This window comes from Oncorhynchus kisutch, linkage group LG8 (genome assembly GCF_002021735.2).
Source record: "Oncorhynchus kisutch isolate 150728-3 linkage group LG8, Okis_V2, whole genome shotgun sequence".
In the NCBI taxonomy this organism is placed as follows: Eukaryota; Metazoa; Chordata; class Actinopteri; order Salmoniformes; family Salmonidae; genus Oncorhynchus; species Oncorhynchus kisutch.
Genome location: NC_034181.2, coordinates 40,720,788 through 40,747,838, shown reverse-complemented (window position 1 = coordinate 40,747,838; position 27,051 = coordinate 40,720,788). Strand labels below are relative to the sequence as shown.

General features: G+C 44.5%; 1 protein-coding gene across 3 annotated transcripts in view; it reads left to right on the top strand.

Moving 5' to 3' along the window:
* Window positions 1-27,051, top strand: part of fam222aa (family with sequence similarity 222 member Aa) — a 78,698-nt gene that overhangs the window by 31,269 nt on the left and 20,378 nt on the right. For 2 of the 3 annotated variants that reach the window (XM_020489547.2, XM_031830381.1), the window contains exon 2: window positions 12,052-12,206. The exons of the other annotated variant lie outside the window; for it this stretch is intronic. In XM_020489547.2, the coding sequence (XP_020345136.1) occupies window positions 12,101-12,206 (106 nt within the window). In that variant the 5' untranslated portion in view covers window positions 12,052-12,100. The remainder of the gene's footprint in view (window positions 1-12,051; window positions 12,207-27,051) is intronic. 3 annotated transcript variants of the gene reach the window in all.

Genomic DNA, 27,051 nt, shown 5'->3' with positions numbered 1-27,051 from the left:
GGTGGCATACTTAACATGGTGATCTTAGGCTTATGTGCGGCTCCTCGGCCATGGAAACCCATTTCCCCACGAACAGTTCCTGTGCTGACGTTGCTTCCAGAAGCAGTTTGGAACTCGGTAGTGAGTAATACAACCAAGGACGGTCCCGTTCTGTGAGCTTGTGTGGACTATTACTTCGCGGCTTAGCCGTTGTTGCTCCTAGACATTTCCACTTCACAATAACAGCACTTACAGTTGACTGGGGCAGCTCTAGCAGGGCAGAAATGTTACGAACCGACTTGTTGGAAAGGTGGCATCCTATGACGGTGTCACGTTGAACGTCACTGAGCTCCTCAGTAAGGCCATTCTACGGCCCAATGTTTTGTCTATGGAGATTGCATGGCTGTGTGCTCAATTTTATACACCTGTCAGCAACATGTGTGGCTGAAATAGCCAAATCCACTCATTTTAAGAGGTATGTATGTAATGTATGTATGTGGTTCTAACTGTATGCATTTTTCATATGTGAACTGCAGTAAAGGGGTTGTTGCTTGGTCAGAGTGTCACGGTTGTCTCATTTGGGTGGCCTTTTATTAGGCATTAATGATAGAACAAGCCCTGCACAGAGACACCGCAGTCAGCCCAGAAGTCAATTAGTACTCATTGCTATGACATGGTTGACATTAGTGTATGCAAGCGTGTGGTGATACGAGATGGCAGTCCACTCACTGCTTTTGGACTGACAGCAGACCATGACTGAAAGACTGACGCAGACTGGAATATGGAAGCAAAAGGATACTGCTTTATTTTATTTGACAACCCAGATTTAGCTGGTACTTACCTAGGCCCGGTTTCCCAAAAGCAAAGTTAATCCTTGGAACCTTTTTTAGGAGCATCGTTAAAACTCCGAGCTGTGTCCCAAAACCATTGTTATTGACGTTGCACTTTAAAACGCTTGTAATCTAACGCCTGCCTCAGACCACTCGTAGAACAGCTAAATGCGTCGTTAATGCTTCTTTTTTTTGCCCTTCCGCAACACTTTATACACAGACGTTCTCCCCTGAATTTAGGATCATATGGTTTATCCGTCTCTTGACCGCGGATAAACTCAGAACAAAGTTGACCTCGAATAGAACGTCTTTCAGCGTCTTTGCAATTGATAAACAGGCGACGTATAAAAATAGTCTACAAATGAAAAGTGCGATGACTGCATTAACATATAAATACAGTAGCTATAGGCCTATTTCAATCACATTGAAATACATTTCATGTTCAATAAATGTAGTTCTATTTTGCTACTTGTAGTCTACGGTCTATAATTTGTCTCAGTATATTTCATGGTGTAGCCTAACGTGAGCAATGATGTGCCAAATCGGTGATTTAGTGCATTTTTATAGGGTAAGCCACACCAATATGTGCAGCCATAGGTGATAATATCTCTCCAGGAGCTGATCCGTCTTCAGTATTGTGAAACAATTATAATCTTAAAGTAAGATTTGAATTGAGAAAGCTGATCCGAGAGCAGCATGGCCTTTCTTTCGATCCTATCAGTATCGACACATGCTCCAACGACGCACTTGGTTCTCTCTGCGTGTTTTGGGAAACGTGGGTTACGCCTTTCGGCCGCTGTGGGAAAGATGCATCACTAAAACACCCGTAAGCCTAAGTTCCATCACTATTGGGGAAACTGGGCCCTGGTATTTAGGCAAACAAACTAGGCTGTTTGGTGACAACTGCTCCTTTCTGCTCGGCGTGTTTACTGTGGAAGAGGGTAAGATTTTGTAAGTATTGTCATTCCGTGATTACTAACAGTGAAGTGAATGGATCCTGCTGCACTGACCATTCTCCATACATGTTATATAAATAATGTGTCACCTACCAAATAGTTCCTGTAGGCTTTAGCACACAATGGCCTTTTGTAGGGCCAGTTTTGTTTTGCTGGTGTATTGGGTTGTGCAGGACTGTTGAGTATAGACTGTGTCTAGGGGCCTGTATTGTTCTAGGGAATCGGTGTCTCTTGTTAGTGGAGCTGTGAGGGTTGGTTAACAATGCCTTTATTTAATGTCCCAGCTTGCGTGCCTGTCAGCAAATGTCCTCTCAGGATTTGTATGTGTGTGTGTTGTTTATATTTGTGTGTGTGCTGGTGCAGTGTGTGTCTGCGATCTATGGGAGCCTCTCCCTTTGTGTTTGTGTGTCCAAATTGGGGTCTGTAGCTCTTCTATTGTGTGCCCTATCCACCGTAGACTAGTGTGTATGCGTCAATGTGTGCGTGCGTGTATAGTGCTGTGCGTGGAGGAAAGTTAAAGGGCAGGGGAGTTTACCAGCCATTCCTAATGGTAATGGGGCCTTTCATTCTCCCGCTATTCATGAGGGGGAGCTGGGGGATCTGCGGGGTAGAGGCAGTGCCTTGTTAAAGAAAAAAGAAAGGGATTTGAGTGTGTCGATTGGATTAACTTGTTTGGGTTTATTAACAGGGGAGACACAGCAGCTTGTTAAAAGCGCTGCATGGGGCGTCCCACAGTGAGCCGGTGGGTCACTATTCAATTAGGCCCAAGCCCCGCCCTGTCCACCAAGCACGCCCACTACCAGTCAGCCCGCCACCAGGCTCCCAGACCTGACCTGCTCTGGTGGAAGGGGGAGGGGCATCACCAGGGCTGCACGCACAAACAGACAGACTACTCTTTTACAATGGCTTCCACTTTTGGAGCGTACAAGGCCCTTTCTTGAGGTTGCTCTCCCAACCTGGTTGGATGCTTGTCTAGGCAGACAGACCCCTGAGTGCAGGGGGACGTGCCTCCTATAATCTGAGGGTTCATTCTCATTGATGAGAATGAATATCTATTCTTGAGAGACATAACTGTAATGAATATTTCTCGGGGTTCCAGCGCTACCTCTGTAGGGCGCGCACGACACCTGCCCAACAGTTGGGCAGTGTAAACAGAATTATCTCGTTGAGCCCAACATTCATACAGTAAAAATACTAACAGCAGAGCATTGTTTTTGAAACAGATTAAATGTATAGACATTTTTATTAAATTTTAGACTTGAGTTTTCATCTGAAATTGCAGTAACAGGGTGAGCCACCACCCATGCAAGAAGCTGATCAACTGATCAACAATCGGCATTTTGCGTTTACCTCATATAATGACTTCATGGCATTGATAAAACTAAGCCTGGTTTGTTCTAAGATAGCTTTAATACGGTGGAACTGTACTTTTACATATTCGTATGAGAGGGGTAAACGTTTATGTTTAATATACTAACATTGCTAGCTAGCATAGCTACCTAGGTGTGTTTATTGTCATTGCAAGCCACATTTATATGCAAGCGACATTTAGCCAGTGCGTGTAAGAATGACAAAATAAACATTAATTATCTGCACACGCTTGTGAATTGTTGAAGAGTGTAGCTAATATGGTTTGGTTGCATTATTCAACAGTAGTTTATGTTCGTAAAGTTTATTGCGTTGTTGAATAGTTTGCGACAAACTGGTGGCTACTGTGATACTGATATTTACGGTAAATCTAGAGCTCCAGAGCAATAATGTCACGTTGCCAGACAACGAAAGGCAAACGCAAGGGAGTGCATTCAATTTAATTTATACAATTTGCTCTTTTTTTTCTAGAAACATTATACGGCACATTACTATATTATTATTTAGCTCCTTTGTTAGCAGTAAGATACAGTTTATAGTTCATGCCCAGTACGGTAGGAAAATGTTTGGAAAGGTATGTTCATAGTGTAACGACCCTGGGTTTATAAGCGCGGAAATCGACCCTGCCGCATGAGTATGCTTTTGCGGAACAGTCGATAGCGCGCCGGACCTCGGGCTCGAAGGTCGAGGGTTCAAGACCTGCTCCCTGCTGTTTCATTACAATATATTCCTTTCCACACATACATGCAGTTATTTACCCGTCTCTAAGCCTACTCAAGGATGAAACTAGGTTTCGGTGCACAGAATCATCATAACACCACGAGATAGAAACGGTTTATTTCGGCCTGTTAATGCTTTTCTTTGTTCATACTTCCCGAATTGTTGGAGTTCCGTGTGTCTGTCATTTGGGTTGTGCGCTAGGATCGCGCGCACCACTATATGCTACTAGGTTGCCGGACGCCATTGACTGGTTCCATTCATGTAACCGTTCATGATGTTGTTTAACGTGTGCCCAATTGAACCTTTTACTGCAGTGGGCTAAATCAGGGTCACAGAGTGATTCTTGGTAGAGTTAAACGAATCTACTTTGAAACAAAAGTATACACCTCACACGCATGGTTATGGGCTTAAAAGAAAAGAAGACACCTGTACCATGCCAGATATAGAGTTTACATTTATTCAATTTTGAGTTTGCATCCCAATAGTACACTTTACATACATCACAGAAGACTGACCTATAGCTAAACTGTTTGACATAAACACCAGAAGTTGTCATTAATGATTCAGTGTACATGGAAGTGCTCATGTCTGTTTCGGACACAATATATTTCATGCTTGTGCTTCTAGCTCCGACAGTGCAGTAATATCTAACAAATTACATAACATATACACAAAACACACATCTAAGTAGGAATTAATTAAGACAAACACATATGGATGAGCGATGTCAGAGCGGACCGGACTAAGATAAAGTAGAATAGAATACAGTATATACATATGACATGAGTAATGCCAGATATGTAAGCATTATTAAGTGAATGAGATACTGTAGAATAGTATAGAAAACAGTATATACATATGAGATGAGTAATGTAGGGTATGTAAACATTATATAAAGTGGCATTGTTTAAAGTGGCTAGTGATACATTTATTACATAAATTTTTCCATTATTAAAGTGGCTAGAGTCGAGTCAGTATGTTTGCCCCCGCTAATGCGTTGGGCAGATCGCACCTGTCTCTGGAGAGCCTTGCAGTTACGGGCAGTGCAGTTGCTGTACCAGGCGGTGATACAGCTCGACAGGATGCTTTCAATTGTGCAGCTGTAAAAGTTTGTGAGGGTTTTAGGTGACAAGCCACATTTCTTTAGCCTCCTGAGGTTGAAGAGGCTCTGTTGCACCTTCTTCACCACACTGTCTGTGTGGGTGGTCCATTTAAGTTTGTCAGTGATGTGTTCACCAAGGAACTTGAAATCCTCTCCACTGCACCCCCACCACTCTCCCAGAGCCCTCACCTCCCTGTAGGCTGTCTCGTCATCGTTGGTAATCAAGCCTACTACTGTTGTGTCGTCTGCAAACTTGATGATTGCTGACGACACAACAGTAGTAGGCTTGATTACCAAACCTACTAATACAGCTAATACATCGGTATTAGCCCGATGTTGGTGTCATGTTGCCATACATGTTGGTATTTTCCTTGGGTATACAGTATATGGGCTCGTTTTGGAGAGAAATTCAGTTCTGCTTTAGAATTTAAGTGGGGAGTCTGTTTGAGCGAGGTACACTCCTAACCTGTAATAGCTATTGCGGTTTGTTATTTTGTTTGAGATGTAAGTCTATTGTCTACTCGTATGTGTTGTGAATATCTTTGCCAGCTATCACTATTGAACACTGTGGATAAATATGGACACCTTTGCACCAGACCTTCAGTCACACTTTATTTGGATAGTCCATCTGTAGATGATGGTCACACTATCTGTTCATAAGCATCTGACGATCTGTTGATAAGCAACTGCTTGATAAGGGTACGGTTAAGGTAAGGTTTAGAGTAAGGGTTAGAGTTAGGGCTAGGATTAGGGTAAGGCTTAAGTTTAGGGTTAGGGTTAGGATAAGGATCAGAGCTAGAGTTAGTTTATAGTTAATCGAAATGTTACTGATAGTCTGTAGAACGTGTACAGATGGACTATTCGAAAAGCCTCCTGAATATCTACCCTTAAGACCACATCTCCACGTTACCTAGTTCCCATTTGGTGGCAGCGGTGGGACATGAAGCCACGCCTCCGAGGAGACTGGAGCCTCAAAAAAGAGCCACCGGAGTAAAGTGACAGCTATATCAATCCAGCGAGGTTTGAGTGACAAGTGGATTTTGCACCACTCAAACACAGGAAATAGATGGCTGAAAAATACATCCTCAGGTGGGCGGGGCATGAACGGTGCTAACTTAATTGTTACCAGAAATGATTTGATATTGAGATGAAAACGGCTGCATTGGACCTTTAATAAATGGGCTGAGAGGACACAGAGAGAGGCTTTTAGCCTGTGAATGGCCAGTAATGAGCTCAAAGTGCCTGTGTGTTTGGGCCAGGCCTGCCTCGTGTGTGTGTGTGTGTGTGTGTGTGAGAGAGAGGGGAAATGGCACTGCACACACTAGTAGGCTTTTCAGGGGCACCTGGCATGTGCGTGCATGCACATACTGCAATCAATAGGTCTTCTTTGACTATGCATACAGCACATGAACGCCAGGGCTTTTTGTCCATCAAAAAGGGGCTTAGATGGTGGGCGGGGCATGGCAATCAGCGAGGTCGGCCCATCGGAGCGGATGAATTCTAGAGAATATTTTAGAGTGGCATGGCGGTCTAAGGCACTGCATCCCAGAGCTAAGGCGCCACTACAGCCTGGGGTTCGATCCCAAGCTGTGTCACAGCCGGCAGTGACCGGGAGCCCTATGGGTCGGCGCACAATTGTCCCAGTGCCGCCCGGGTTAGGGGAGTGTTTGGCCGGGGGGCTCATCGTGCTCTAGTGACTCCTCGTGGCAGGTCGGGCGCCTGCAAGCTGTCATCAAGGCAAAGGGTGGCTACTTTGAAGAATCTCAAATACAAAATACATTTTGATTTGTTTAACACGTTTTTGGTTACTACATGATTCCATATGTGTTATTTCATAGTTTTGATGTCTTTACTATTCTCCAATGTAGAAAATAGTAAAAAATTAAGAAAAACCCTTGAATGAGAAGGTGTGTCAACTTTTGACTGGTACTGTTTCTAAAAAAGATTTAGAGGCTTTATTTGTCTTGGCGGTGAAGCAATTTTTTTTGCAGTTTTAAAGCTAATTTGCTGAAATTCTATGCATTTTGCCATGGGCTAAAGCTATGTTATTTTTCTTAAACATAATAAATCAATGCTGCTAAATTAAGTGTTTTTGGGGTTTTCAATTCTCCCTGACTGTTTAGCTTTTCTTTTGGTGATTGTAAATTCTCAAAGATTATGTTATAAAAAAAAGATGTAGGTGTAACGGTTTTCTAGGTGTGAAGGAGAGTCGGACCAAAATGCAGCGTGTAGATTGCGATCCATGTTTATTCAACAAACGTAACACGAATCTAAATACAAACACTACAAAACAATAAACGTAACGAAAACCGAAACAGCCTATACTTGTGAAAACTAACAAAGACAGGAACAAGGACACTATGGACAAACTCAAAGAATATGGCTGCCTAAATATGGTTCCCAATCAGAGACAACGATAAGCACCTGCCTCTGATTGAGAACCACTTCAGACAGCCATAGACTTAACTATAACACCCCACTAGCTACAATCCCCATACATACACACCACATACAAAAACCCATGCCACACCCTGGCCTGACCAAATAAATAAAGATAAACACAAAATACTTCGACCAGGGCGTGACAGTAGGTCCATTTATATTTATGTACTTTATATCTGAGTTTTAGTTGTTTAAGTTTACACTGAAAGTGTTTTTTCATCCTGAAAATGTATAAACTAAAAAACATATATATAATATATATATATATATATATACACACACACAGGACATAGAATGACCAGGTGAACCCAGGTGAAAGCTCTGATCCATATTTTTGTAACTTTTAATTTAAATTTATTTAACCTGTATTTAACTAGTGAAGTCAGTTAATAAGAACAAATTCTTATTTACAATCACGGCCTACCCCGGTCAAACCCTAACCCGGACGACACTGGGCCAATTGTGCGCATGTCTATGGCACTCCCAATCACGACCAGTTTTTAAATCTAATTCTAATCATTGTAGATTAAGGGGAGGAGACAGGTTAGAGAATAATTTTTAAGCCTTGAGACAATTGAAACATGGATTGTGTGTGTGCCATTCAGAGGGTGAATTGGCAAGACAAAATATTGAAGTCCCTTTTAAATGGGGTATGGAAATGGATGCACACACACATGCTTTAAACATTATAGACTTACTTATAGTTTGAGGTTCTGATCTACTGTTTTTACATTGTGTTTAGTCTACAACGAATGAGGCGATAGAGTTTATACACACTAACTTACATTCTGTGAGGCATTTGGGTCTTTATGGTCATAGAGCTGGAGATTTATAGCCTACGGGGAGATTGATTAGTGCCGTCACTGGCCCTGATGCAGGGTTGGCACTCCCCCTCCCCACCCATTTGCCTATTCTCTCACACACACACACACACACACACACACACACACACACACACACACACACACACACACACACACACACATACATATCTTGGTCCCCCAGGCCTTTGCTGACAGTTTCCGAGAGCGGTCGCATGTTAAGTTGCTACAGACAGACTGCTGTTTCTCAAGATTACCATTTTTTTGCTGTCCAGAGATAATGCTATCAATCACCATGGCACAGGAGTGTATGTGTGTGTGTATGTACTGTACAGTGCCTTCAGAAAGTATTCATACCCCTTGACTTATTCCACATTTTGTTGTTTTACAGCCTGAATTCAAAATTGAATAAAAATAATAATACTTCTCACCCGTCCACACACAATACACATAATGACAAAGTGAAAACTTGTTTTTGGAAATTCTAGCAAATGTATTGAAAATGAAATGCAGAAATATCTGATTGACGTAAATATTCACACCCCTGAGTCAATACACTTTAGAATCACCTTTGGCAGCGATTACAGCTGTCTTTCTGGGTAAGTCTCTAAGAGCTCCCCACACCTGGATTGTGCAACATTTGCCCATTTATTATTTTCAAAATTCTTCAAGCTCTGTCAAAATGGTTGTTGATCATTGCTAGACAACCATTTTCAGGTCTTGCCAAAGATTTTGAAGTAGATTTTAGTCAAAACCGTAACTTGGCCACTTGGCCACACTTGCAACTCCAGTGTAGATTTGGCCTTGTGTTTTATGTTATTGTCCTGCTGACAATCAGTTACTGTGCTGTTATTGTCCTGGGAATTCATCTCCCAGTGTATGGTGGAAAGCAGACTGAACCAGGTTTTTCTCTAGGATTTTGCCTGTGCTTAGCTCCTTTGCGTTTCTTTTTTATCCTGAAAAACTCCCCAGTCCTTAACCTCTCTGGGATCGTTCGGTACGCTAGCGTCCCACCTCGCCAACAGCCAGTGAAATTGCAGGGCCCCAAATTCAAAACAACAGAAATCCCATAATTAAAATTCCTCAACCATACAAGTATTTTGCACCATTTTAAAGATACACTTCTCGTTAATCCAACCACAGTGTCCGATTTCAAAAAGGCTTTTCGGCGAAAGCAGAACATACCATTATGTTAGGTCAGCAACTAGTCACAGAAAGCATTCAGCCATTTTACAACTACAGAGAGGTGTCCCAAAAAGCAGAAATATAAATAAAATGAATCCCTAACCTTTGACGATCTTCATCAGATGACACTCCCAGGACTCAATGTTACACAATACATGTATGTTTTGTTCGATCAAGTTCATATTTATATCCAAAAACCTCAGTTTACATTGGCGCCATGTTCAGAAATGCCTCCAAAACATCCGGAGAAATTGCAGAGAGCCACATCAAATAACAGAAATACTCATCATAAACTTTGATGAAAGATACATGTTTTACATAGAATTAAAGATAAACTTGTTCTTAATGCAACCGCTGTGTCAGATTTCTAAAAAGATTTACGGCAAAAGCACAATATTCAATCATCAAAAGCAAGCCATACAGTTACCCGCCAAGTTGTGGAGTCAACAAAAGTCATAAATAGCATTATAAATCTTCACTTACCTTTGCTGATCTTTGTCGGAATGCACTCCCAGGACTTCCACTTCCACAAGAAATGTTTGTTTTGTTCGATTACGTCCATATTTATGTCCAAATACTTCCATTTTTTTTGAGCGTTTAGTTCACTATTCCAAAGGCACAATGCGCGAGCGCAAAATCCAGACGAAAAGTCAAGAGTTCCATTACAGATTGTAGAAACATTTCAAACGATGTTTACAATCAATCCTTAGGGTCTTTTTATAATAAATCTTCAATAATATTCCAACCGGACAATAGCGTATTCATTACAGAGGAAAAAGTTGTTTCTAAAACTTGATTAGAGTCCACCTGTGGTAAATTCAATTGATTGGACATGATTTGGAAAGGCACACACTTGTCTATATAAGGTCCCACAGTTGACAGTGCATGTCAAGGCAAAAACCAAGCCATGAGGATGAAGGAATTGTCCGTAGAGCTCTGAGACAGGATTGTGTCAAGGAGCATATACGGGGAAGGGTACAAAAACATTTCTGCAGCATTGAAGGTCCCCAAGAACACACTGTCCTCCATCATTCTTTAGAAGACGTTTGGAACCACCAAGACTCTTCCTAGAGCTGACCGCCTGGCCAAACTCAGCAATCGGGGGAGAAGGGCCTTGATCAGGGAGGTGACCAAGAACTCGATGGTCACTCTGACAGAGCTTCAGAATTCCTCTGTGGAAATGGGAGAACCTTCCAGAAGGACAACAATCTCTGCAGCACTCCACCAATCAGGCCTTCATGGTAGAGTGGCCAGACGGAAGCCAATCCTCAGTAAAAGGCACATGACAGCCGCTTGGACTTGAACCCGATCAAACATCTCTGGAGAGACCTGAAAATAGATGTGCAGCGACGCTCCCCATCCAACGTGACAGAGCTTGAGATGATCTGCAGAGAAGAATTGGAGAAACTCCCCAAATACCGGTGTGCCAAGCTTGTAGCGTCATACCCAAGAAGACTCGAGGCTGTAATCGCTGCCAAAGGTGCTTAAACAAAGTACTGAGTAAAGAGTCTGAATGCTTATGTAAATGTTCTATTCAGTGATGTAAAGTACGTAAGTATAAATACTTCAAAGTACTACTTAAGTAGTTTTATTGGGTATCTGCACTTTACTTTACTATTTATTTATTTTGACAACATTTACTTCACTACATTCCTAAAGAAAATAATGTCGTTTTTACTCCATACATTTTCCCTGACACCCAAAAGTACTCGTTATGTTTTGAATGCTAAGCTGACCGGAAAATGGTCCAATTCATGCACTTATCAAGATAACACGTGGTCATCCCTACTGCCTCTGATCTGGCAAACTTACTAAACACAAATGCATAATTTGTAAATGAGTGTTCCCCCTGGCTATCAGTGCATTTTAAGGAATTAGAAATTATTTATACTTTTACTTTTGATACTTAAGTATATTTAGAGCCAAATACTTTTAGACTTTTACTCAAGTAGTATTTTACTGGGTGACTTACTTTTACTTGAGTAATTTTCTATTAAGGTATCTATACTTTTACTCAAGTATCACAATTGATACTTTACCACTGGTGATAGTTCCGTTTTGTATTATTAATAAATGTGGAAAAAGTCAAAGGGTCTGAATAAATTCCGAATGCTCTGTATTGACTGAAGACATTACAGATTTTCATTTTTTTATTAATTAGTCAAAAAAATCAAAAACGTTATTCTACTTTGACATTATGGGGTATTTTGTGTGTAGGCCAGTGACAAAAACCCTTCTATTTAATACATTTTAAATTCAGGCTGTAACACAACAAAATGTGTAAAAATTTAAGGGGTGTGGATACTTTCTGAAGGCACTTTGTGTTAGTTAGAGGTGTATCTAATAGACAGAAGTCACGCTAGAGCAGATGCCATGTTTGAAAGCGTCAGTTTGGACCCTCCTTCCTCTAACCTGTTTGAACTCTTCTGCCCCCAGCACAGGGCAGGTGCATGTTTATCATTGTCACAGAGTTCCTAAGAAGACAGGCAGTTGTAGGCGGCATCGAGCCAGTCCTTGTCCCAGCCTGCTACTGAGCTTCACAGACTTCCATGCCCGTGAAGTTTTGCTTCTTCTGTTCTGATGCTTTTCTCACATTCTTTCTTCATTCCCTTCTCTCGTTCTCTTCTCTCGTTCTCTTTCTCCCCCAGGTTGGCCTTGGCAGTCCTCCGGCTGTAGTTGTCTCCCCACCCCCCCACCATGCTGGCCTGCCTGCAGAGGAGGCAGAACCCTCCCATCCCATCCTCCCAGCACCCCCTGTGTGCTAGCAAGGCCCTGGAGCCGCCTCAAGCCCTCAGCCGAAAATGTAAGTCCACGACAAGGAAATATAAGAAAGGTCAAGTGTTTTGTTAGGTTGACGTTATTTGTTGTTTCCAAATGTACAGTGCCTTTAGAAAGTATTCACACCTCTTGACTTTTTACCAGGGCTGTCCCCGACTAATGAAAATCTTGGTCGACCGAGAGTCGTCTGTTCTTTCAACCAATCGATTGGTCGAAATGTTAAAATGTGTATTTTTCCATATATAGACACACTGTTTGAATAAATTCAACTATATGTAGGCTACTGAACTTTATGCACTTCAATTAAAAATTAAGAAACACAAATTACTAAAGAGGGAGCCAGAGATCAATATAGCCTAACCAGAAGGGGGGGGGGGGGGGAATGTCCCCCTCCCCCCGCTGCCCATTGCTACTGGCCTTAGCAGATTCTGCCGTTACGCTCCTGAAGTTGCTGGTAATAGGCTACACCAGCAGTCTGAAACCTTTTCCATTTGGAGTGCCATGTTATCGTACCATTTCTATTGTTCTGCATGCCAGTTATGATTTTCATATGCACATTTTCGTGGAACAGTTTAATTTAATTTATAATAAAGTCTAAATATCTACAAATCAATGTCATGTGGTTAATCAAAATGATATCTAAATGAAAATGATACAAATGTAAAAGTAACTTCTATTGCCAATATGTACAAATAGCCTACCTTAAGCCAACAAGTAAAAACATTGCAGCCCGCAGGTAGAAAATATCCCGATTTAAAGATAAATATCCTATAAATCACATTGGCCACGCATGGCCTGTCTGCAAGGAACTTGAAACATTGTATCAACAATGAACTTATATCCAAAATCTTGTGTTAGCAAACTTGAAACATTGTATAAAATATTCTGGGCCCTCAGATTTTCCTGCGCCATTAAACTCCGGACAGACAGCCACAGCTGTCGGCTATTTGTGCAAGGTATAAGAAATAATCAGATCGGCCTATTTTATGACGTTTCCACCGGATCAGAGCATGACATTTCTTTCTCCTTTCATGCTGAGTGGTTATAGAAAGGGAGAGCGCTGGAAATATTTTTCAAAGGAACTATTGTCATTCTCAAGGGAGGTCAAATAGACATTGTTTACTTGCTGTTTGATTCAAATAAAAAAATACTTTGAGAAGCTCCACGGTGATGGTGAGAAAGTCAATCAGAAATAGTATCAGATCCCCAAATGGGGCACATTTATAGGCCTACATTTGCGCGCAGGCCAGGCAGCCTAGGCCGACTGTACTTCTATGCATAAACAGGTGCGTGTCCTTACTCAAGATTGACAGGAGCACTCCAAACAAAAGACAACGAATAACTCGACCAGTCGACTAAATAGGGTCAGCCCCACTTTTGACACATTTTGTTAGGTTAGAAAGTGAGATTAAAATGGATTTAATTGTCCTTTTTTGTCAATGATCTACACACGATATTCTAATGTCATACTGGAAGGAAAAATGTATACGATTATGTAAAACAAAACACATCTTGATTAGACAAGTATTCAACCTCGTTGGCAATGATTACAGCTATGAGAGTTTTTTGGTAAGTCTCTAAGAGCTTTGCATACCTGGATTGTACAATATTTGGCCATTTATTCTGTCAAGTTGGTTCTTGATCATCGCTAGACAGGCATTTTCAAGTCTTCCCATAGATTTTCAAGGAGCAAACTGTAACTAGGCCACTTGGGATTATTTCAATATCGTCTTGGTAAGCAACCCCAGTGTATGTTTGTAATTTTCCTACTGAAAGATGAATTTGTTTTGTTGTGTTGTTTTGTTTTTGTATCCCCAAAAAACTCCTTAGTCCATGCCGATGACAAGCATACCTATAACATGATGCAGCCACCACCATGATTGAAAATATGAAGAGTGTTACTCAGTGATATGTTGGATTTGCCCCAAACAATGCTTTGTATTCAGGGCAAAAAGTTAATTTCTTTACCACATTTTTTTTGCAGTATTACTTTAGTGCCTTATTGAAAACAGGATGCATGTTTTGGAATAATTGTATTCTGTACAGGCTTTCTTCTTTTCACTTTGTCATTTAGGTTACTATTGTGGAGTAACTACAATGTTGTTGATCCATCCTCAGTTTTCTCCTATCAGAGCCATTAAACTCTAACTGTTTTAAAGTCACCCTTGGCCTCATGGTGAAATCCCTGAGCGGTTTCCTTCCTCTCCAGCAGCTGAGTTAGGAAGGACACTTGTATCTTTTTAGTGAGTGGGCGTAGTGGTACACCATCCAAAGTGTAGTTAATAACTCCAGCATGCTCAAAGGGATAGTCAGTGTCTGCTTTTTTTTCTCACCAATCTACCAATAGGTGCCCTGCTTTGCGAAACTTACGTTGATTAACGTCCCTGGTCTTTGTGTACCTTACAGATAACTCTATGTGTGGGGTACAGAGATGGGGTAGTCATTCAAAAATCATGTTAACCACTATAATTGCATGCAGAGTGAGTCTATGCCACTTATTATGTAACTTGTTAAGCACATTTCTACTCCACTTTGACATTATGGGATATTGTGTGTAGATCAGTGACACAGAATTTCAATTTAATCCATTTTAATTTCACTCTGTAACACAACAAATGTGGAAAAAGTCAAGGCACTGTATTTGATGTGGTGTGCATTTACAGTAAAGTGAGTCTTTGGGGTTGCCGTGTTGTTCCTCATTGTGAAGAGAGGGACTGTTTAGCTGTGCTGACTGTGCAGTCCTGGCAACGCCGCGTTTGAACAGTGTTAGTGTTTAATGTGCCTCCCTTGCCCTGGGTGACCCTCGGGGACCCTCGGGGTGTGTAAACATTTACAGTGTCTGGCCTCTGCCTCTGCGGCACGGTGGGCTGGCTGTAAAGCACCACAGCTGCTCTGTTTGAGCCCAGAACACAAGCCTCCAACTTCCCTCACATGAAACACTGTATGTCCATGGGAAATGATGTAAAACGGGAGGGGAAAGAAACTAGAAACTAGTTTGGACCAGCTAAGGATTAAAGAAAGCTGCCGTATTCCCGTTGGAAGGTGAATTTCTGCCTAAATTCCCTGAAGCCTCAGGATTAACCCTTTAGTGGAACAAAACTGTCCTGTGTGTGTGTGTGGCGGGCTTGTTACGCTTATAGGGCACTAAATACTCTGGGAACGTTCTATGTTTGCGTGGCAGTCCTAGTACCTCACAAGCCGATTAAAGGGGAAGTAGAGAAGGAGCACACTAACCTAGCAATGTCTACCTCAGCTTAGGGAAGCTTAAAGGAACTATTGTACACGTAACGATTTCACCTGCTAATAGCCCTACTTTTCAATAGCATATCACCAGTAGTAAAGGAAACATACTTTTCTGACTTCCGCATGCCACAATAAAATAGCTTTATTGTTCTGGCCAGCTTGTGTACACCTTTCACTGTTGCATGATTGATTCATGTTTGCAAGGTTGACAACTTGTAACAGATGTTTTTTAAAGTACGATAAGGTTGTAAAGCGATACTCCGCTTCCTCAAGTTTAAAAACCCCACACAAATATTATGGCTAAAAGGTTACATGTTACTCCTTTAATGGGGATGGCAGTGCCTGCTCCCCTTCCTCGCTCTACCCAGCTATCGACACCCCTGATTGGCTGTAGGGCAAGAAATTAAATACTAACCTGGGTCTGACAGGCCAATTAGCTTTCAACAATGTCCTTCCCCTGTCTGCGTCAATTATCAAAAGGGGAGAGGTAAAGAGAGGACCTGGTTGTTCAGACCTTACGTTAGTGTTTCCTGGTTCCATGAGGATGGAGCAGACCTATAGTGGAGTGAAGCCCGTCCAGTTGAGTGAATGAGAAAGTGATTAAGAGGGGAGAAATGAAGAGTGCGAGGACAAAAGAGGTCGGCCTCGAATGGCCGTCTTAATCGATTCCTTCCAATTTGGACAGGATTAGCCCACTTCCTCCCCGGGCCTCTTATTGAAGAGCAGCCAGTGGGAGTCGGAGATAAAAAGAACAGTTTCTCCTTGTCCCCCCTTCTCTCGCTCTCTGTCTCTCTGTCCACCTGTTAAATCCGTTGATTGAAAGATGACCACCGTGGCCGCATTGAGGTTTATAATGAGTGGATTTGAGAAGACTGGCCTCCTTTCTGTCCCGGCGAAGGTGAGACTGTGTGTTGGATTTCAGAATTGTACTGTACTCTATAGCCGTTGCCCCTCAATGAGAGAGGGGATTGTTCAGCCAGGCTCAAAAAGGGTTCGGAGGGGCAGATGTCGGCTTTGGCCGGGGGAATGTGGGCACACACTGAGCTCCCTCGTGCAAAGCTAGGTCATCGTCGATCGATCACCCGCGGCCCAGTTAGAGATGAGGGACGAGGAGGCGGCGTTGTGGGGTAAGTTGACCCGGGCTCTCAGTAGAACGCTGCTGCCTGTCTCTGCCTAGCCTGAACGATTCCAACCGCTCACAGAGAGAAAGAGGGTGGGAGGGAGATTGTTACCTGGCAGTGACAGGAGAGGGGAGCTGCTCTCCCATTTGCATCTTCTGTCCTTTGCACAAAAGCAGTGAGGAGGGTGGGTGCTTAGGAAAGCGGCGGTGGGTGGATGGGTGGGGGGGGTGAGGAGTGGGGCAGCAGGGGTATTAGACCCCCCCCCCCCCCCTGCATGTAAATGCAGAGGGGCTGCACAGTTCATTGACGTGACTCCCATTAAAAATACCTCATACCCTCAATAAAAAAGGACTTAACTGGCGGAAAGCATTCAGATCGGCTTGCCAGACAATCAATTTCCCCTGAGCGCACAGAGCTTAGCGGGAGAAACGGGAGGCGGGGAGGGGGGGGGGGCTTAAAAATACCAGTGTGTAGGTAATACCACTGAGGAAGCCAAGCCAGGAAAAATGTGTTTTGACAGTTGCGTTGTTTGCAATATAACCTATAAGTTCATATCCTTAGCCTAGGCCTATATACATATAACGGTGGCAAAGACAATAAGAAGACACGGGGGCAAGATAAATTCAACCCCACCTTTGTTTATAACAAAACCAGAGCGCAACATCTGTCCGGTGAAGTCCACAAGCAAGCAGGTACAGTTGAAGTGGGAAGTTTACATACACTTAGGTTGTAGTCATTAAATCTCGTTTTTCAACCACTCCACAAATGTATTGTTAACAAACTATGATTTTGGCAAGTCGGTTAGGACATCTACTTCATTTACTTTCTAAGTAATTTTTCCTACAATTGTTTACAGACAGATTATTTCACTTATAATTCACTGTATCACAATTCCAGTGGGTCAGAAGTTTACATACAATAAGTTGACTTAGTGACTTTGTTGACTAAACAGCTTGGAAAATTCCAGAAAATTTTGTCATGGCTTTAGAAACTTCTGATAGGCTTATTGACATCATTTGAGTCATTTGGAGGTGTACCTGTGGATGTATTTCAAGGCCTACCTTCAAACTCATTGCCTCTTTGCTTGACATCATGGGGAAATGAAAATAAATCAGCCACGACCTCAGAAAAAGAATTGTAGACCTCCACAAGTCTGGTTCATCCTGGGATCAATTTCCAAGTGCCTGAAGGTACCACGTTAATCTGTACAAATAATAGTATGCAAGTATAAACACCATGGGACCACGCAGCCATCATACTGCTCAGGAAGGAGACACGTTCTGTCTCCTAGAGATGAAAGTACTTTGGTGCGAAAAGTGCAAATCAATCCCAGAACAACAGCAATGGACCTTGTGAAGATGCTGGAGGAAACCGGTACAAAAGTATCTATATCCACAGTAAAACAACTCCTATATCGACATAACCTGAAAGGCCCCTCAGCAAGGAAGAAGCCACTGCTCCAAAACCGCCATAAAAAGCCAGACTACAGTTTGCAACTGCACATTGGGACAAAGACCTTACTTTTTGTAGAAATGTCCTCTGGTCTGATGAAACAAAAATAGAACTCTTTGGCCATAATGACCATTGTTATGTTTGGAGGAAAAAGGGGGAGGATTGCAAGCCGAAGAACACCATCCCAACCATGAAGCACGGGGGTGGCAGCATCATGTTGTGGGGGTGCTTTGCTGCAGGAGGGACTGGTGCACTTCACAAAATAGATGGCATCATGAGGATGGAAAATTTTGTGGATATATTGAAGCAACATCTCAAGACATCAGTCAGGAAGTTAAAGCTTGGTCGCAAATGGGTCTTCCAAATGGACAATGACCCCAAGCATACTTCCAAAGTTGTGGCAAAATGGCTTAAGGACAACAAAGTCAAGGTATTGGAGTGGCCATCACAAAGCCCTGACCTCAACCCTATAGAAAATGTTGGGGCTGAACTGAAAAAGCGTGTGCGAGCAAGGAGGCCTACAAACCTGACTCAGTTACACCAGCTCTGTCAGGAGGAATGGGCCAATAGTCACCCAACTTATTGTGAGAAGCTTGTGGAAGGCTACCTGAAATGTTTGACCCAGGTAAAAAAAAATGTGAAAGCAATGCTACCTATTACTAATTGAGTGTATAGTATGTAAACGTTTGACCCACTGGGAATGTGATGAAATAAATAAAAGCTGAAATAAATCATTCTCTCTACCATTATTCTGACATTTCATATTCTTAAAATAAAGTTGTGATCCTAACTGACCTAAGACAGGGAATATTTACTAGGATTAAGTGTCAGGAATTGTGAAAAACTGAGTTTAAATGTATTTGGCTACGGTGTAGGTAAATTTCCGACTTCAACTGTACATGACCTACTACAGCACGGTAAAGCAAGTTAATGTTTCAGACATTTTCGGACTACTAAACAACTATTGATTTAGAACCACAGAGATTTACCGCAAGTCGCAAAGAAAACAGGAGCTGCCTCCACTATTCCAGCATCACTTCAACTTCAATATTTCATCATCAAATCACCTATACAGTGACAACTAAGATACTTTTGGTCATGTAGTGTATTGGGACACCTACTCGTCACACATCTCATACCAAAATCATGGGCATTAATATGGAGTTGGTCCCCCTTTGCTGCTATAACAGCCTCCACTCTTCAGGGAAGGCTTTCCACTAGATGTTGGAGCATTGCTGTGGGGACTTGCTTCCATTCAGCCACAAGAGCATTAGTGAGGTCATTCAATTCATCCCAAAGGTGTTTGATGGGGTTGAGGTCAGGTCTCTGTGCCGGCCAGTCAAGTTCTTCCACACCGATCTCGACAAACCATTTCTGTATGGACCTCGCTTTGTGCATGGGGACATTGCCATGGTGAAACAGGAAAGGGCCTTCCCCAAACTGAATTGTCTACAATGTAATTGTATGCTGTAGCGTTAAGATATCCTACCCCGAACCATGAAAACAGCCCCACACCATTATTCGATCTCCACCAAACTTTACAGTTGGCACTATGAATTGGGGCAGGTATTGTTCTCCTGGCATCCGCCTAACCCAGACTCCTCTGTCGGACTGCCATCTGGTGAAGTGTGATTCATCCCTCCAGAGAACGTGTTTCCACCACTCCAGCCTACACTTGGCATTGCACATGGTGATCTTTGGCTTGTGGCTGCTCAGCCCTTGAATCCCATTTCATGACGAACAGTTCTTGTACCAACGTTGCTTCCAGAGGCAGTTTGGAACTCTGTAGTGAGTGTTGCAACCGAGGACAGACAATCTGTACACGCTACGAGCTTCATCACTCGGCGGTCCCGTTCTGTGAGCTTGTGTGGCCTAACACTTCATGGCTGAGGCATTGTTGATCCTAGACATTTCCATATCATAATAACAGCACTTACAGTTTACTGGGGCAGCTCTAGCAGGGCAGATATTTGTGGAACTGACTTGTTGGAAATGTGGCATCCTATGATGGCGCCATGTTGAAAGTCACTGAGCTCTTCAGTAAGGCCATTCTACTGCCATTGCTTTTCTATGGAGATTGGGTGGCTGTGTGCTGGATTTTATACACCTGTCAGCAACGGGTGTGGCTGAAATAGCCAAATCCACTAATTTGAAGGGATGTCCACATACTTTTGTATATATCGTGTACCAAAAACTATTTAGTTCAATGGGTGTCTGTGTGTGTGTGTGTGTGTGTTTGAGATTGAGTAGGGGAAAAAACATGTTGACTTTCTCAGAAATGCCAATGCCATCCTCCTCTCTTTCATGACTCATATAGTACACGCTTTTAGTTTTTGTTGTCCTAGGCTACCTGGCTAAAATGCTTGCTCCCTAGCCTAACTTATGTTCATGGGTAACGATGCACTAGGCCAGCTAGTTAACATTAGCCTACTACATCTAGCTACATATTGAACTTTCATCTTCTCAGGCCAGGGGCACAACAATGTATGAATTTATGATTGGATCAGAATCTCCGTTATAATCATTTGTACGGAGAACTAAGTAAAACCACAAGTCTAAATCCCTATCTCCATCCATGGCTAATTCAGGAAAGGGACCATTTTAGCTAGCTAGCCAGCCACCGAAGGACAATGACATAAAGAGACACAACAATTCAAGTTTTTTCTGTAAATTATGTTTGGCTTGTGATGGGTGTGAATCCAAATCCAAACTGGCTTCCCTTGACACTGTTTTTTGGTGAGCCAGGACCATTAACAGTTGAGCTCACTCACTTTAGCTCAATGATGATCGGCTATTATTATAAAAGATAAATATCAAGGGAAGCCTAGTGGTCTCTGGCTTCCCCTGCATTCAATGCTGTGGGTAGTAACAATGTAATACTCTTTTTGACCAGACGGCACTTTAGATAGATGGCCTACACATACAGAAATACAGATATGTAAAAAAAAAAAAAAAATTGCAGATTTTTTTGTGGGGGCTGGCTTCCCTTGGCATCGTTGAATACAGGCCACTGCTCGCTGGGTGAATGTTTTTATCTTTCTGGCCGTGGAATTAAAAGGAGTGTGGAGGCATTACTTAAATTATAAATCATAGGCACTTGCTTTCAGCATCCCCAAATTCCCAGAGTATGTGGCTGCACACTCCCGGTGCCAGGCCCTGTCATTTTTTATTAAATCTCCCTTTGTAGGTGACATTTGTAGCCTCCAACCCCCCATCATGCCTGTCTGCAGCTAATGTATACGCTGCCCTAGATGGAGGTAGGGGAGGAGACGGCGGTGGAGTCAGGGTCTCTCGTCAAGCAGTTCCCCAGAGAGGGGAATCCCAGTCAGAGGAGAGCGAGGGATGGCCCTGGGCCTTTCGGGGAGAAGGATGCCACTGACCTCAGTCCCCCCCTCTCACTTCCTCAGCCTTCAGCCCCCGTGGAACTGGCCTCTCCCTAGATAGGGAGGTGTGGACAGAGAAGGGTTCTGAGGTTTGAGTTAGTAGCTCTAAGAGGGCTGGGCAGGACCGCAGCACGCAGCAGCCCTTCCATAGCACCTCTTTCTAGCCCCAGACAGAAGCCACTGTACTGTACTCTCTACAGAATTTCACCTACACGATTTCAGTCTACAATTTGACAAGAATGTAAGAATGTGTCCAGGCCATTTTATTCTCTGTAACGTCATTTGTTTTCTTGTATGGTGGGTTTAATGTTGGCAAGATAAGCAGGAGTGACGATGACGCTCATGGCTATCCATATGGTGTGTTTGTGACAGGCCTGTCAGAATGGGTTCTGTACGTTGGTGGGTTCTTCTTTTCCCCGGTCGGACCGCCGTAGGTCCTTCCCTCGTTAGACCGCACATGTCACAGCCGCTCCTGTGTCTGCCCCGTGATTGGATCAGACCTCTCGGGCTCTGTCCTGTGATTGGATCAGACTTCAGGTTCAATCTGTGTCTCCCTGTCATGCCTCCAGCCAACAGCAGGCCCTGGCTCTAAACCCAATGTCCAGAAGGCATGCTGACATCATCATCCAGCAGGCCTTTGGAAGCCAATCGGGGAGGTGCATGGAGAATGAGTAGAACAAGAAATAAAAGAATGGGAATGTCAGTTCTTGTCATTCTTTTTCTATGCTGATATTCTGTGCGCCCTGGTCAAAAAGTAGTGTACTATATAGACACAGCCTATGTTCCAGATAATGACTTCCAGTCTCTCGCTCTCGCTCTCGCTCTTTCTCTCGCTCTCGTGTTTGAGCCAGAGGTAGACATGACAGTAGAATTACCCTTCAATATCCAATTGAAGTACTGTACCTCCACGACCTGTTAAGTGGGGAGAAAAAGGGAAAGGTTTTCTGTAGAATATTTAAATGTGGTCACGAGTGGCAGCAGAAATAGCAAACCTTTTCCCTGATTGCCTTTGAGCCCGGAGGGAGAGAGGATTGGAGTGGAAATGCAGAGTGGAGGAGAGAGAAAGGGAGGGTATAAGAGAGGGAGAGAAGCAGCGGTGGACCTGGGGAGAATCTGCATGCACTTGACCTTTCCCCACTGATTGAACTGCCTCTCTTTTCCATCCCCTGTTTGGAATTCCACAGACTCCCTGCACAAGGCCAGCCTGCCGCCGTCATTATTCCACTTATTCTGCTTTAGCCAGAGAACAGAGAGAGAGAGAGGTCAGAAGGATTTTTTTTTCAAAATGAGAGGTGATTGACAGCCAAGAATTCCATACTCCACCCCCTGCCCACACTCCCTGATATACACACTCTTCTCAGTATGCCTAAGTCTATCTCTACAACAGCCACCCATATATATTATTTTTTACATTTCTGAACGCACCAATTTGTTTTCATGAGGTAACAACTTTACCTACAATTGATTGAGCTTGCTTGGCACCATGGAACCAATGGAATAGTCCCAAAAGTTCAAACCCGCCCTAATTTGGCACCGAAGGAAGGCATTTTTTTTTAAAGAAGAAGAAAACAAAGACTATTTGAACCCAGGCCTGAGCGTGGTTTTGAGGACAGGCACAGTCTGAGCAAACAGTACAAGCACTAGCAGCCTGTCTCATGCTCACTGGCACTCTGTTGTGCCAGGATGGTGGAGGGCATCTCAGCGCTGGCACTCAGATGATCATTTCCGGCGGGCCGCATCCCACAGTGCCATGCCTCTTTGCTCTGCCCTCTGCCGTCTGTTAATGGGGCAAGGAGGTGGCGTGTGGGTGGGGGTGTGGAGTATTGTTACTGCATAGTGCAGTTAGGCTCTGGGAGGCAGGCCACCGCTCTAGTTTTGGCCACAGTGGGACTTGGTTTAGAAACATACTGTAGGCTCCCGTTCCAAGCCAAACCCCCTCCCAGCTAGCTGGCATTTGGGCATCACAGGTGCATGACAGTAGCACCATATTACTAATAGGGGAAGGAGTGTCCACGGCCCCTGCTGTCCCACAGGAAATGACATGATAGCCCCCGCCATCTCCTGAGCTGAGCCCTCAGTGGGCTGGGGCGTAGGATGCTGCGGAGGTGTTGCACATTGGTGTCATGGGGGCTGTGAGATTCTGTTGTCACTGCCAAGATTAGGACTCTTTCTTCATAAACAATGTTGTAGTGCTCTTACTAACGACGCCATCTTTCGGATGGATAATTTTACAGTTGCTGTCCATATCCAGCACTGCCTATGGTGACAGACAGTTTTCCCCTGGCCTCTGTCCTTTCAGTCCAGTTAAGGATGACTGAAAGGGTTGGACTGAGAGAGGAGAGGGTTGGACTGGGAGAGGAGAGGGTTGGACTGGGAGAGGAGAGGGTTGGACTGGGAGAGGAGAGGGTTGGACTGGGAGAGGAGAGGGTTGGACTGGGAGAGGAGAGGGTTGGACTGGGAGAGGAGAGGGTTGGACTGGGAGAGGAGAGGGTTGGACTGGGAGAGGAGAGGGTTGGACTGGGAGAGGAGAGGGTTGGACTGGGAGAGGAGAGGGTTGGACTGGGAGAGGAGAGGGTTGGACTGGGAGAGGAGAGGGTTGGACTGGGAGAGGAGAGGGTTGGACTGGGAGAGGAGAGGGTTGGACTGGGAGAGGAGAGGGTTGGACTGGGAGAGGAGAGGGTTGGACTGGGAGAGGAGAGGGTTGGACTGGGAGAGGAGAGGGTTGGACTGGGAGAGGAGAGGGTTGGACTGGGAGAGGAGAGGGTTGGACTGGGAGAGGAGAGGGTTGGACTGGGAGAGGAGAGGGTTGGACAGAGAGAGGAGAGGGTTGGACAGAGAGAGGAGAGGGTTGGACAGAGAGAGGAGAGGGTTGGACAGAGAGAGGAGAGGGTTGGACAGAGAGAGGAGAGGGTTGGACAGAGAGAGGAGAGGGTTGGACAGAGAGAGGAGAGGGTTGGACAGAGAGAGGAGAGGGTTGGACAGAGAGAGGAGAGGGTTGGACAGAGAGAGGAGAGGGTTGGACAGAGAGAGGAGAGGGTTGGACAGAGAGAGGAGAGGGTTGGACTGAGAGAGGAGAGGGTTGGACTGAGAGAGGAGAGGGTTGGACTGAGAAGATGGAGAGGGATGGAGGGAGAGGAGATGGGTGGACTGAGAAGACAGACAGAGAGAGAGGAGAGGGATGGAGAGAGAGGAGAGGGATGGACTGTGAAAACACTTCAGCGAATGTTGGCCACAGCACAATGCTAAAAGCATGGCTTCTAAAGAACCTGTAACTTGAATTAGTGTGGCCCATCTTAACTCTGTTGTATATGCATGTATGTACGTGCGTGCGCGTGTGTACGTTTGTTTATTCCATGTGTAACTCTGTGTTGTTTGTGTCGCACTGCTTTGCTCTATCTTGGCCAGGTCGCTGTTGTAAATGAGAACTTGTTCTCAACTGGCCTACCTGGTTAAATAAAGGTGAAAAAATGAATTAATAATAAAAACTGTGTCAGAGGGTCGGCCATCCAAGCTATTAGACCTAGAGCAGGGTTCAGTAACTGTGTCAAGGTCGGCCATCCAAGCTATTAGACCTAGAGCAGGGTTCAGTAACTGTGTCAAGGTCGGCCATCCAAGCTATTAGACCTAGAGCAGGGTTCAGTAACTGTGTCAAGGTCGGCCATCCAAGCTATTAGACCTAGAGCAGGGTTCAGTAACTGTGTCAAGGTCGGCCATCCAAGCTATTAGACCTAGAGCAGGGTTCAGTAACTGTGTCAAGGTCGGCCATCCAAGCTATTAGACCTAGAGCAGCGTTCAGTAACTGTGTCAAGGTCGGCCATCCAAGCTATTAGACCTAGAGCAGGGTTCAGTAACTGTGTCAAGGTCGGCCATCCAAGCTATTAGACCTAGAGCAGGGTTCAGTAACTGTGTCAAGGTCGGCCATCCAAGCTATTAGACCTAGAGCAGGGTTCAGTAACTGTGTCAAGGTCGGCCATCCAAGCTATTAGACCTAGAGCAGGGTTCAGTAACTGTGTCAAGGTCGGCCATCCAAGCTATTAGACCTAGAGCAGGGTTCAGTAACTGTGTCAGAGGGTCGGCCATCCAAGCTATTGGACCTAGAGCAGCTTTCAGTAACTGTGTCAGAAGGTCGGCCATCCAAGCTATTAGACCTAGAGCAGGGTTCAGTAACTGTGTCAGAGGGTCGGCCATCCAAGCTATTAGACCTAGAGCAGGGTTCAGTAACTGTGTCAGAGGGTCGGCCATCCAAGCTATTAGACCTAGAGCAGCGTTCAGTAACTGTGTCAGAGGGTCGGCCATCCAAGCTATTAGACCTAGAGCAGGGTTCAGTAACTGTGTCAAGGTCGGCCATCCAAGCTATTAGACCTAGAGCAGGGTTCAGTAACTGTGTCAGAAGGTCGGCCATCCAAGCTATTAGACCTAGAGCAGGGTTCAGTAACTGTGTCAGAGGGTCGGCCATCCAAGCTATTAGACCTAGAGCAGGGTTCAGTAACTGTGTCAGAGGGTCGGCCATCCAAGCTATTAGACCTAGAGCAGGGTTCAGTAACTGTGTCAGAGGGTCGGCCATCCAAGCTATTAGACCTAGAGCAGCGTTCAGTAACTGTGTCAGAGGGTCGGCCATCCAAGCTATTAGACCTAGAGCAGCGTTCAGTAACTGTGTCAGAAGGTCGGCCATCCAAGCTATTAGACCTAGAGCAGCGTTCAGTAACTGTGTCAAGGTCGGCCATCCAAGCTATTAGACCTAGAGCAGTGTTCAGTAAATGTCAGATGTGTGACATAGATGGAGTGTTCTTGCTGACCCTGACTGTCACCTCTGCTCTGGGGATCCCTGAGGGCTAAAAGGAATCATTCTAACCACTCATCCCGATAAAATTCCTTACTCATATATCCAGACCACAGTATCCATCCATATTGGACAGTGATTTGAGTCAATGGAGGGTGTTTTTTTTCTGAAAAGCTGTAATCTTTACTGCTGCTTTCTCTCTGTCGGTCTGTTTCGGCTCTTCCCCCTTCTCTCTCTATCGCTCTCCTAACTCTTTGGCCTTTCTCTTTCCCCTTCTTGCTCGCTCCCTCCCTCCCTCTTGCTCCCTCTACTTCTCCATGTGTCTCACTCTCTCTCTTCCCTGGCTGCTGGTGTAGTGCAGACAGCGGAGGGCCTTGTTGTCTGTGCAGTGTTAAATATTAATTGGGAATCAGTGGAGGACTTGTCTCCTAAATGATAGAACAGAAGGGCCCGGGCTTTTGCCTCAGGCAGCCTGCGGGTGCCTCTCTTCTCCCATTTGCGTGCAGGCCCGCGAACCAGCGCTTCCTCCAGTCTGACAGCCCAGGCCTGCCCAGGGCCCCCCCCCCCATATCTCCCTCCCTCTCTCCCTTTCCCACCCTCTGCTGTTCCGTTCAGCTCTGCCTCATCTCTTACCTCTGTCTCAGTGTGCTCCTACAATCTCCAGGCCTCAGGTCCCGTACTCAAACTCTGGGTTTGGCTGTGCATGTGGAGGAAGTGTGTGTGGGTGCGCGTGCAACCACCGGCTCTCGGCTCTCGAGGGAATAGTGTAGCACAGTGGCAGATACTACTGAAGGACAGCAGCCAGGACAGAAGAGGTGCCTCGTTGTCATCACAGGTGATATAGACGGGTACAGTGTGCTGCTTAACACAGAGCCTCCCTTTGTCCCTGTT